At 46.5% G+C, this 12,288-nt stretch overlaps 1 protein-coding gene across 1 annotated transcript; it reads right to left on the bottom strand.

Annotated features, from left to right (window-relative positions):
* Positions 1 to 502: 502 nt before the first annotated feature.
* On the bottom strand, positions 503 to 5,680 carry LOC142570266 (NPC intracellular cholesterol transporter 2-like). The gene is made up of 4 exons (XM_075678665.1): positions 5,671 to 5,680; positions 4,209 to 4,310; positions 958 to 1,139; positions 503 to 671 (listed from the first exon to the last, which is right to left on the bottom strand). The coding sequence occupies exons 1-4, from the start codon at positions 5,678 to 5,680 to the stop codon at positions 585 to 587; spliced, it is 381 nt and encodes a 126-aa protein (XP_075534780.1). The 3' UTR covers positions 503 to 584.
* Between the last annotated feature and the right edge of the window lie 6,608 nt (positions 5,681 to 12,288).

Below are 12,288 nucleotides of genomic sequence, written 5' to 3'. Positions count from 1 at the left end.
TCGGCTCCTTGCTTTTTCAACGTACCTTTGTCCAGAGGGTCACAAGCCTGCGCCTTGTCATCTATCGTTAGCATTCCCGCTGCTGTCTTTTGTCTCCTACTTGTTGTTGTTGTTGCGCTGCTGTTGCTGTTACTTTTTGTGCTGCTTGTTTCACTGCTGCTTTTTTGCAAAGATGGTGTCGCCATCTTGTGGCGGCAGTATCGATTGGTTGGTCGCCTGTGGATTGGCTCAGACTGTATGCTAGCCATTGCTTATAACAACCGAAACCGGAACTGAAATAAAAAAAATTAGTTGCGTTTTTTTTTTTTTTTGCCGCAGTTTAAAGGTGGTGTTCAAATCACGACGTTTATGGCGTGTTTCTTGCTCGATAAATCGCGTCCGGCGCTTTCAACCAGCGATTTGCAGTCCTACCATTGCATAGCCGGTATGACCCGCATTTTAAATCTAGAGGGCGCCACCCTATGAGGCATGAAGTTACTCATTGACTACAAATTCTCGGGCGTAAACTCGAAATTTATTCAACCCACCACTACAATAATTACGTAATCTTGACTGTGCTGATGAGTTGACGAGACCGCTCCAAATCACCTGAAGATCACGACTGGAACTTGGCTGCACCCGATAACCTTACCTTCTTGGGTGACCAGCTTGTACTCAATAGTTGCCGGCGTCTGTAAGGGCGAAAAGTATAAGAAATCGCACTCTTGTGCAAAAATCATTGACGAACGAACGAGTGAGCGAGTGACAACCCGACAGCGACAGTTGAGTGAAGGCGTACTGATAAAGAGTTGGTTGTGTGGTTTTGCGGGGAACCCACGTAGGCTGCACTACAATTTTGAAATATCACCAGCTTTTGTTTGAGATAGTTCCAGCGGATGTGTACTAAACGACAGGCGTACTTGGCATGCTTGCTAAATCGTACATTGAAGCACTGAGTCGAGAGAATCGTATACATACCGCAGGATATATCTCCCGGACAGGCAACGTGTAGCGGTAGGAGTACACTTGGCCCTTACGCATGGGACACGAAGGGCTGATGTGGCCGCTGGCGCAGGCGTCGACGTGCGGCTCTGGGAGCTGAAATCTGTGCCGCTCGATGTACGCGCCGATGTCGTTGACCGCCGAAGAGGTCGTGAACGCTGTAAGCACGCATACCGACTGCTTTATTCGGTGGCCCGGTGTGCTACCACTGACATAAGCACAAAAATAGTACAGCACGGCTACGTTTGGTGCTTCCACGACGTAATAAAGCCGGTCGTGGGTGCTTCGCAAGCGTATCTATTTGATGCAACACAGCACGAATATGCGAAATACTCCTACAATGGGCCCAAGACGACAAAATTTATGAGGTAGTCGTAAATATTATAAAATAAATAAGGCAACTGGAAGCTTTTGCAAAGCATGGCTTCGCAACTACACTAGGTATAGCCTGGCTTTAGAAACTTGTACACTATTTGTTTGCTACACATTACGGCTAGGACAAATGATTGGTATATATGGAGCAACGCGATTATACTGTCCCTACCAGCTGTCGCTTCACCGGCTTCATCATCCGGCCCGCCGCCATTTCGCAGCGGCGAAGACCGCGCGCCTGCCGCTCCTGCGCACAACCATTGAAACTGCATCCTCCAAAAGTTACGTCTGTTATTGCAACAACACATGAACCTTGTACATGCATTTGTGGCGTGGTCATAACATATCCATGTATATGCGTCAGGAGCGACAGTTTGGATACGTGCAGAAGCAGCGAAAAAGCTGCACCCCTCTCGGTATACATGCGCCAACTGTATATTGTCTGATGGCGCGCACTATAGTGCGCATTGCACCATTAAATTTGAGGCTGTATGTCTAAAGAACGAGAGAAAAATGAAATTTTTTTAAATTGTCACAGCGTCCAGATTTCTGACGGCACACGTGGTTCGATATGAAAAGTTGCCTCCTTTCGGGCGTGTCAGTTACAAATAAACGAGAGGAGAGGGGTTAACCGAGGGGCCCGATTTTTATTAATCATATTATACGAAGCCAACAAAAAAAGACGCCAAGGAAAACATAGAGGAGATTACTTGTACTTACTAATTGAAATAAAGAAATTATAAATAATTGGAATTCAAGGTGGATGAAAAAACAACTTGCCGCAAGGGGGGGGGGGGGGGGGTGGAACGATCCCACGTCTTCGCATCCCGCGTGCGATGCTCTACCAATTGAACTATCGCGGCGCAGTCTTCCCAACCACTTTCTGGGGTATTAATGTGTTACTACTAGAACTAACTCTGGGAGTCTTAGCCAGCACCTCCACTCACAAACCTTAAGGGTCGGATGAGGAACATCCTTTCTGCCGCAGGCATCACGAGCACGTACGTGATCTTTTTAGGTGAAGGCAACTGGTCAATAAACCTACACGTGCTACCTGAAGGCGTCAATGTTGCTGGAATCGAGACCCTCGTTATGTAATGAACGAGAAGCAAGGGGGTTTACCGAGGGGCCCGATTTTTATTAATCATATCATAAGAAGCCAACAAGGACAACACAGGTAAAATTACTTTTACTTGTTGCTTGTTGTCCTTGGTATTCTTGTTGGCTTCTTATGATATGATAAATAATTATATTAGACAGATACACAGCTTGTAAGATAATCCACTGCTCTTACGATCTTCAGTATGGTAGGGAAAAATTCTGGTATGAAAACAAAAATATGGTAATATCCAAAGCGGCGCAATATGAAACGGGCGAATAAAACTGTATTGTATTGTATTGTATTGTATTGTGTTGTGTTGTATTGTATTGTATTGTATGCAGGTCTGTTCTGAAAGTAGTAGGACTGGTTTTTTCCTGGGCGAACGGGCGGACGAGAGGCGGTCTGCGCGCGCAGGATTGGTGAAGGGGGGTATTGGGAACGCTGGGAAAAATCGGCAGTCGGCTCCATAGAGAAAGAAATTCATATCTTTCTCTATGGTCGGCTCTCAGCCGTTGAAGAGAGCAGATCGCTTGTAATGTGAACCTCTGTCGAAACGCCTCGTCATGGAGAATCATGGAGCGTTTACTGGATCTGTGATACGTGATCAAATTGTGTGTAAAGCTTGGTAAAACGGGCAAAGAGACTCACGACATGATTAAGGAGGCCTACGGTGAAGCTGCCACGGGTAGATCAGGTGTTTTCGAGTGGCACAAGCTGTTCCGAGAAGGAAGGGAAAGAGTGGAAGACTACGACCAGCAAGACCAACGAAAATGTGTCGCGACTGAAAATTTTACTGAACAGTGATCGTAGGATGGAGTATCAGAATGATTGCTGATGACTTGAGCATTCCTCAAACCCAAGTTTTTGAGATCGTGACAGAAAACTTAGCCATGAGCAAAGTGTGCGCGAAGTTCGCGCCGCGAGTGTTGTCAGAGGAGCAAAAGGCCAACCGGAAAGCGATCTGCCAGGATCTTCTTCATCATGTGAATGAGGACCCCGACTTTTTGGACAATGCAAGCGACCGGTGACAAGACGTGGGTGTTTGATTACGAGCCAGAGAGCAAGCGGCAGAGCTCAGAATGGCACACCTCTTCTTCCCCACGCCTCAAACTTAGAAAGCACGAATGAGCAAATTCAAGCAAAATTCCATGCTCATTTGCTTTTTTGATAGACATGTAGTCATCCATGTGCACAAAGAGTTCGTACCACCCGGACAAACAGCTAATGCAGTTTTTTTACGTGGACGTCCTCAAAAGACTGCGAAAACGCATTGTTCGTGTCCACCAGCCATCGCCAACAATTGGCGGCTGCACCATGACAACGCGCCGGGCCACACAGCGTTCCGCGTACTGGGGAATCTTGTCCAGCACAAGGTGGCGACGCTGCCTCAGCCCCCCTACAGGCCCGACTTGGCCCCGCCAGACTTTTTTCTATTCCCAAGAATAAAATCGACGCTCAAGGGGAAGCATAACGGATCGGTAGAGGCGGTTCAACAGGCCATGACGAGGCAGCTAAACAGCATTCCGGTCCAGGCGTTCCTGGAGGCGTACGAAAACGGGAAAACTCGTTCGCAGCAGTGTGTAGATGCAGAAGGGTGCTACTTTGAAAAATTCTAATCGTTTGTACTATTCTCGTGAATAAATAAATTAAAAAAATGAATCCCACTACTTTCAGAACAGACCCTGTATATAACACAGGTAAATGCAACTTCAGAAAAAAAAAGGGTAACAACGATATTGATCCGTCGACTCACGTGCGATGAACGAAGCCTCGAACGTCACTCTGGAGCCAATCTTGACGTGGCAGGGTTGTTTCTTGCAGCCTAGTATTTTCACTCTCCTCACATTTCCGTGTCCTGCGGTACACACACACACACACACACACATATATATATATATGTATAGTCATATCGTAAGAAGCCAACAAACACTGACACCAAGGACAACATAGGGGAAATTACTTGTGCTTAATAAATGAAATAAAGAAACGATAAATTAATGGAAATGAAAGTGGATGAAAGAACAACTTGCCGCAGGAGGGGACCGAACCCACAACCTTCGCATTTCGCGTGCGATGCTGTACCAATCGAGCAACACGGCGCCGTTTCCCCATCCACTTTCTTGTGTATTTATGTTTCCTAGTAGAAACCTGGGAGTGTTAGCCAGCGCCACTTCTCACAGACCTTGGCGGCAGACGGTGAACGTCCTTTCTGCCGCAGGCGTCACGAGAATGGGATCTTTTTGGGTGAAGGCGATTGGTCAATAAACCCACACATGCTATCTGAAGGCATCAATGTTGCCGGATTCGAGACCCTCGTTATGTAATAAACGAGAAGGAAGGGGATTAACCGAGGGGCCCGATTTTTTTATTAGTCATATCATAAGAAGCCAACAAACACTGACACCAAGGACAACATAGGGGAAATTACTAGTGTTTAATAAATGAAATAAGGAAACGATGAAAATTATGGAAATGAAAGTGGATGAAAAAACAACTTGCCGCAGGTGGGGACCGAACCCGCAACGTTCGCATTTCGCGTGCGATGATCTACCAAGTCGCTCTACCGAGTGTGCGTTCGGTCCCCACCTGCGGCAAGTTTTTTCATCCACTTTCATTTTCATTAATTTATCGTATCTTTATTTCATTTATTAAGCACAAGTAATTTCCCCTATGTTGTCCTTGGTGTCAGTGTTTGTAGCTTCTTCTGATATGACTAATAAAAAAATCGAGCCCCTCGGTTAGTCCCCTTCTCGTATATATATATATGTGTGTGTGTGTGTATGTATGTATGTATGTATATATATATATATATATATATGTCACGTTTTCAAATGCCTTCACTGTTACGAATCTTTAATGATATATGGCTGCTAGAATTAAAGGGTTAAACCGTATGAAGACCGAATGAGACACCAGGCCGCAAATAGATGCCGCATGTCTCTCCCAACTTTGTACACTTTAATCTCTTGGCCACGGCAGCTGCATTTCGATCGGGGCGAAATGCGAAAAACACGCCGTGTACTTAGATTTAGGTGCACGTGGAAATTATTAAGGAGCCCCCCACTACAGCCTGCATCATAATTAAATCGTGCTTTTGGCACCTAAAACCCCATATTTTTGTTTAAATCTTTAATCTCTGCAATCAGGAATGTAAAACAGCAACTTGCACCAACATTCGAGAAACGCACTCTGTAGTTTGCCGCAGGGCCCCTCACCAGGCCCCATAGCAGATTTTGGTTATAGGCTGGAAATTGCTACTGTCCTCTAAAGGGAGCACTCTGCCGCAAAAATTTTTGAAATCGGCTCATTAATAGCCGTCACACAAATATTTCAGTGCCTCGAACCCATGATTGCAGGAGGCGAGCTCCACTGCCAAGTGACACTCTCTCCACTTGTCCCGTCTAGCCTCCGCAAGCGAAATTCTCTCCTTGTGTTCTCCCATACCGGACCTCAAGGATCGCGTGATGCATACGTCACGGGCCCCGCCTTCATTTTTTTTTATTTCTTATCGCTTTTATGCGGCGCGGCGCACTTCCGCTGACGCCGTCGCGCGCGAACTGTTGTGATTGTCTCGTTTCGCGCAGCGAACGATTTCGCGCTGTGCACGAGGACACCTGACTATCGGTATAAGTCAGTGCTACACGAATACTGAGGCAGACACAAGCGGATCACAGAGCATGATCCCGCGCTGGAAGACGGTAGAAAACGACATAGTTTCGGTGCCTGCGCGCGCGACTGCATGACGTGGGAACAAGCAGACAAAACGGTAGTGCATCTCTCTTGCTGCGGTGCGAAGCAAAACAAAACAAAAAAACATGCAGACATTCAGTTTGGGCGTTTTTATTATTTCTCTAAGCTTTAATTCGTCTATTCAAGCAACATATTGCACAAATAACAGATGTTGCCTTGAATAATTCTCGAAGTCACGTGTCCCCACGAGCGACGTCACACTAAAGCGAGTACGTCATCCACCGGCTTGGAGCGGGGCGGCCGCGACGAGAAGGGAAAACGGCGTTCGGATTGAAATTTCAGATCTCTCCGTGGCGTGTAACGATGTAATACTTTGCCGGCACGATCGTTATCGCGCATTGTATGCTCTGCGCTTGTCAGCTCAAAATGGCCAGACCTGGTGAGGGGCCCTTTAAAGAACCCGAGGCGGTCCACGTTTCCGGAGTCCCCCACTACGGCGTGCCTCATAATCAGCTCGTGGTTTTGGCACGTAAAAACCCATAATTATTTTAAAGAGTGGCACGCGATGGCATTCAAAGACCACTGACTGCTTTTTATGTTTCCCAGCAACTGCAGCTTATGTGACCGTAACGTTTGCCGGGAAACGCTGGCAGCGAACTCCATATGTATGGGCACGAAGGCAAGCTTTCTGGTAGAAACGCAGCCTCTTGCGTGGGTCAAGCTCCTATTATTGTTTCACACTTGTAATATATCAGTCTGAGAAGAGCTAACATAAAAGATATACGCTGTCTGTGTTTCTTTTTCATTATACTTGTTTGTTGGCTGCCGTTCTCAACATTTCGAGGAATAACTTTGCAAATAATGAAACACAAAGTATGAGCAACTTTGGTGGTAGAAGAGTGACAAGGGTATGCGTGGTTCGGAATTTCGTTCGAATTTTTTTTGCGGAAGCGACGTTTGACGCCGGAAGCCGACGCCGGTTTTTCTGCGACACGGCAACCTTGTTACCGTTCCTGCGTTGAGCGTCGGCGTGCCTCGGAGGCGTAACCGAGTGAACGAGCGCAGCGAAAGATGAAGGAGCGAACGCGGAGCGCAGCGGGGGATGAAATACGGCGAGAGCGAAGAGAGCGCGATGAGGAAAGCGTAGGAGGAGGAAGGAGGCGGAGGAAGCCACGGAAGCTGTGCGGGGTAAAGAAAAAAAAAAGAAAAGAACCAGGAAGCTCACCTTCGAGCATAGCGTACGCCGCAATCGTTTCCCTTTAAATATTATGGTTCCACAAGCTGCAGTTTCCGGAAAGCCGCCTTAGCGGCTATGGTGTTGGTTTGCTAAAAACGAGGTTGTGGGATCGAATCCCGGCCACGGCGGCCGCAGTTCGGTGGGGGCGAAATGCGAAAGTACTTAGATTTAGGTTCGCGTTAAAAGGACACTAAAGGTTACTATGAAGTCAAGTTAAAGTGATAAAGCGATGCTCTAGAACGTCTAAGGCGTCAACATTGACACGTGTACTTATCTGTATCGGGCAACCACGTTTCGCCGCCTAACAAATGTAATCGCACAGCGTGGGACACGCCTGCATGTATCCGAAGTTTCTGGAAAGTTATCGATGCTTCTATCCGCTGTCTGTTGTCGCCGAACCCTATGTTATCTGATTTCATCACCTGACGCGAATGGTGTAGAACTTTGTGGAAGGCACGCGGGTCCGAACGATTAGTCTGGAACATTCGACGACTGCTCTATAAAAGCCGACGCGCTTGACCCGCTGATCAGATTTTCGACGATCGCCGACCGTTTCGCCGCTATCGTTGTGCTATAAGTGTAGCCTCTTTTGTGGGCACAGGTTCGCCCAATAAAAGTTAGTTTTGTGTTTAACAGTATTGCTACTGTGTTCTTTGACGTCACGACCACGTGACAATATAATGGCGAACAGAGCTTTAGTAACCGAGAAGTTGAGGTAAATCTGACACGATTTGAGACCCCCCAGCGGCATTCCGGTACTAGCCCGATGACGAAGGCACTCCTCATCGTAATTTATGTCACTAGTACTCAACTACTCGTATTAAAAAGATCATTTCATTAGGTTATAAAACGGAAGAAAATGCTACTTTTCTACTTCTGTTCGATTCTAAGAAAACATAACATTTTGACTTTACCCTTCAGTAGTATGGGTGGTCGAAAGGTTTCGTTTTCGCTCGACTCTGCACGCTCGACTCTTGCGCCGCGCACGCTTTGAGTTTCGGTTGTTTCGTTATCGCGTCGTGCTGCTGGTTCAGCTGGCTCGCGAAACTTGCATTTGGAACAAGCAGCGAGCATGCCATGTCCATGTGATGTCGTGGGATGTGCGAACGATCCAATGATGATGTATGGGGTTTTATGGCGCAAGGGCCAGGAATGGCCAAAGAGCGCCATGTCTGTGGTAGTGGGTGTGCAGTGTAACTATGATTACTATGAAATTGGTGTGACGTGGCTGTAAAGGGGCCTTAAAATATACGCTCTACAGTGCGTAAAATCTGTGTAATAAAATTATGGCGATGACGTATGACTTGTACTATGAACATTTAGATGCATATAAAAAAATGATATGATAGGTAAAATATACCAGGTTATGAGAAATGCCAGAGCACCACTGCCTCCTTAGAGCCCTTGAAACACAAGGGTCTGGAGGCATGTGCTATACCGTACAACTATCCCAGCGGCATCCTCTAAAGAGAGGAAGCGCTAGGAATGCATGGGGCTAATAACATGTAGGACCACATCTCTCAGAAAACCTAGGACTGTGTCTGTGTTAAAAAGCGGTTCTGGGCCGAGGAACATTACTGGATGAAGAGGGATGTGCTGTCTGTAAGCTAAGGAAAAATGTTTCATTCTTTCAGATTCGGCTTCCCGACACTCCAGGAGGACGTGGAGTACGGTCAGCCTCTCCCCGCATCTACCACAAGTAGGAGGCTCACTTCCGGTGAGTAGAAAATTATGGGTGCCAAACGTGTGTCCTATTCTGAGACGACAGAATAGGACATCTGTTCGGCGCGATTTTATAGTAGAGTGCCAGAATCCTAACTGCGGTTTTATCAGGTGCAGCTTATTATTTGTTTCCGCGTCCCATATGTGTTGCCAGTGGGCTCGCAGCTTCCTTCGCAAGAGAGGCCTCAGATCTGTGACAGGCACCTCAGCGGTAGGATTAGCGGTTCGCGATGCGATGGACGTGGCCATCTCGTCCGCCAGAACGTTACCCTCAATGCTCCTGTGGCCAGGCACCCAGCATATAATGATACGCTGGTTAGATATGTACGCTTTACACAAGACGGTGTAGAGTTCACTAAGTACAGGATTTTTGTGTGTATAGACTGACATCAAGGCCTTCACGACGCTTAGAGAGTCTGTATAGATCGCTGCTTTTGGAAGTTTTGATTTTCTTATATGCTTCACAGCAGAAAGTAATGCGTAGGCCTCAGCCGTAAATATGCTTGTTTCCGGATGCAGTACGTCGGATTCCGAGAAGGATGGGCCGACGGCTGCATAGGATACCCCGGCATTTGACTTCGAAGCGTCTGTGTAGAACTCTGCACAGGAATGCTTGTGCTGGAGTTCTAGGAAATGCATTCTGATTTCGGCCTCAGGAGCGTGCTTTGTAACTTGAATGAAAGATGTGTCGCATTGTATCAGCTGCCACTCCCAAGGAGGTAGCAGCTTGGCTGGATGCATTAGGCGAAGCTCGGGGAGTGGGACATGTATCTCATCACTAAGCTCCCTCACTCGAAGCGAGAAAGGCTTTCTTACAGAAGGATGATTATGGAATAGTGTAGTGCAGGTCATATCGTTAACAGTGTTAAAACATGGATGTTGATGATTGCAGTGTATTTTTAGGAAATATGTAAGGCTGATGTAAGTTCTCTGTAGATGGAGCGACCATTCATTTGATTCCGCGTATAGGCTTTCAATCGGGCTTGTTCTGAAAGCACCAGTGGCTAAGCGGATACCTAGATGGTGGATAGGATCTAGGATCTTTAGTGCGCTCGGAGCGGCAGAGTTATATACGACGGCACCATAGTCCAATCGTGATCGAATTAGGCTCTTATAAACATTCATCAGACACTTCCTGTCGCTACCCCATGTTGAGTGGGATAGAACTTTAAGCAAGTTCATTGTCCTTAGACATTTTTCTTTAAGATATTTAATGTGCTGTATAAAAGTGAGCTTGGAGTCAAGTGTAATACCTAAAAATTTGTGTTCTTTGTTGATAGGTATTTGATGTCCACTCAGTTGAACACAAGGATCTGGAACCAGGCCTCTCTTTCTAGTAAAAAGAACACAAGAGCTTTTGTGGGGGTTGATCTTAAATCCGTTTTCGTCAGCCCACTTGCAAACCTTGTTCAGGCCCTGCTGTACCTGTCTCTCGCATACTGCGAGGTTGCAGGATTTAAAGCCTATTTGTATATCATCGACGTATACGGAATAAAAAATGGCCGGTGGCAGTGAAGCACGTAGTGTGTTCATCTTAACAATGAAAAGAGTGCAGCTGAGCACACCTCCCTGGGGTACACCAGTTTCCTGTATAAAAGGTCGCGACAATACATTGCCGACTTTCACGCGGAATGTACGGTCGGACAAATAGCTTTCTATTAGCACGAGCATATTGCCACGGATGCCCATTCCCGACAAGTCTCTCAAGATTCCGTACCGCCACGCTGTGTCGTACGCCTTCTCCATATCGAGGAACACGGATAGGAAATATTGCTTATGTAGAAAGGCGTCGCGAATGTTTCCCTCAATGCGCACAAGGTGATCAATTGTAGCCCGCCCTTCCCTGAAGCCACACTGAAAGGGATCAAGCATTTGGTTTAATTCCAGGAAATGTATGAGTCGCCGATTAACCATTTTCTCAAACAGCTTACAAATGCAACTTGTGAGGGCTATCGGGCGGTAACTTGACGCCAACGAAGGATCTTTACCTTGCTTCAGAATGGGAATCACAATCGCTTCTCTCCATGCAAGTGGAAGATATCCAGCAGCCCAAATAGTGTTAAAAAGTGCAAGTAAAGTCAATTGTGTATCAGTGTGTACGTTCTTAATTATGTCGTACATAATTCTGTCAGGTCCTGGTGCAGAGCTCTTGCATGTCATCAAGGCAGCTCTTAGCTCGGCAATGCTAAAGGGACGGTTGTAAGGCTCATTCTCTCGACCTTTTCTTGGTAATGGCTTACGTTCTTCTATTTCTTTGTGTTTGAGAAAGGATTGTGTGTAATTTGTTGGACTTGACACGCTCTCAAAATATTCCCCAAGTGAGTCGGCCTGGTCTTGCAGTGTATCTCCCTGTGTGTTTACCAGGGGGAGTGAATGTGTTTGCCGCCCTCTAATCCTATTTACTCTGTTCCAGGCTTTGGCCTCATCCCTAAACGAGTTAATACTTGATAAAAACTTGTGCCAGCTTTCTCTTCTGGCCTGTCGGCGGGTTCGCCTGCCTTGGGACTTTATTTTTTTAAAGTTCATAAGATTCTCTGCAGTGGGAGAAGCGCGTAGCAACCCCCACGCCTTGTTCTGATTCTTACGGGCGATCCTACATTCGCTGTTCCACCACGGCACACGTCGTTTGCATGCCAGACCACTCACTTCGGATATGCATTTAGATGTGACATCTATTATGAATGCTGTAAAGAACTCGACTGCAGCATCAATTCCTAACGGAGACAAGTCAGCCCATGAGATACTAGACAGAGATCGAAATTTCTCCCAATCAGCTGTCTCAACCTTCCATCTAGGAGCGTGTGGTGGATATTCATTTTCTTTCGGTGATCTTAGCAGTATAGGGAAGTGGTCGCTGCCGTAAGGGTTGTCGGTAACTTCCCATTCAAGTTCAGGCAGTACAGACGGGGAGACTATGCTTAGGTCTATGGAAGAATAGGTTCTATTTGCAAGAGAGTAATATGTGTGTTCCTTTTTATTCAACAGACAAGCACCAGAAGAAAAGAGGAACTGTTCGAGAAGACGTCCTCGCGCATCTATACGAGGGTCGCCCCACAGGTAGTTATGTGCATTGAAATCGCCAAGAACAACGTAGGGTTCTGGCAATTCATCAATAAAGGACTGAAATTCATGTTTGCTTAGTTTATAATGTGGGGGTATATAAAGTGAGCAAATAGTGATAAGC

Source organism: Dermacentor variabilis, chromosome 2 (assembly GCF_050947875.1).
Source record: "Dermacentor variabilis isolate Ectoservices chromosome 2, ASM5094787v1, whole genome shotgun sequence".
In the NCBI taxonomy this organism is placed as follows: domain Eukaryota; kingdom Metazoa; phylum Arthropoda; class Arachnida; order Ixodida; family Ixodidae; genus Dermacentor; species Dermacentor variabilis.
Note: the sequence above shows the minus strand (reverse complement) of the source record. Positions and strands in the feature narration are given on the sequence as shown.

Bases quoted from the DNA above. Each gene is read 5' to 3' on its own strand.
- LOC142570266 (XM_075678665.1), bottom strand. The intron at 1,140-4,208 runs GTGAGTCGACGG...GCGTGCTTACAG, and splicing joins CGAGGCTTCGTTCATCGCAC to CGTTCACGACCTCTTCGGCG. The intron at 672-957 runs GTATGTATACGA...TCGCCCTTACAG, and splicing joins TCCGGGAGATATATCCTGCG to ACGCCGGCAACTATTGAGTA.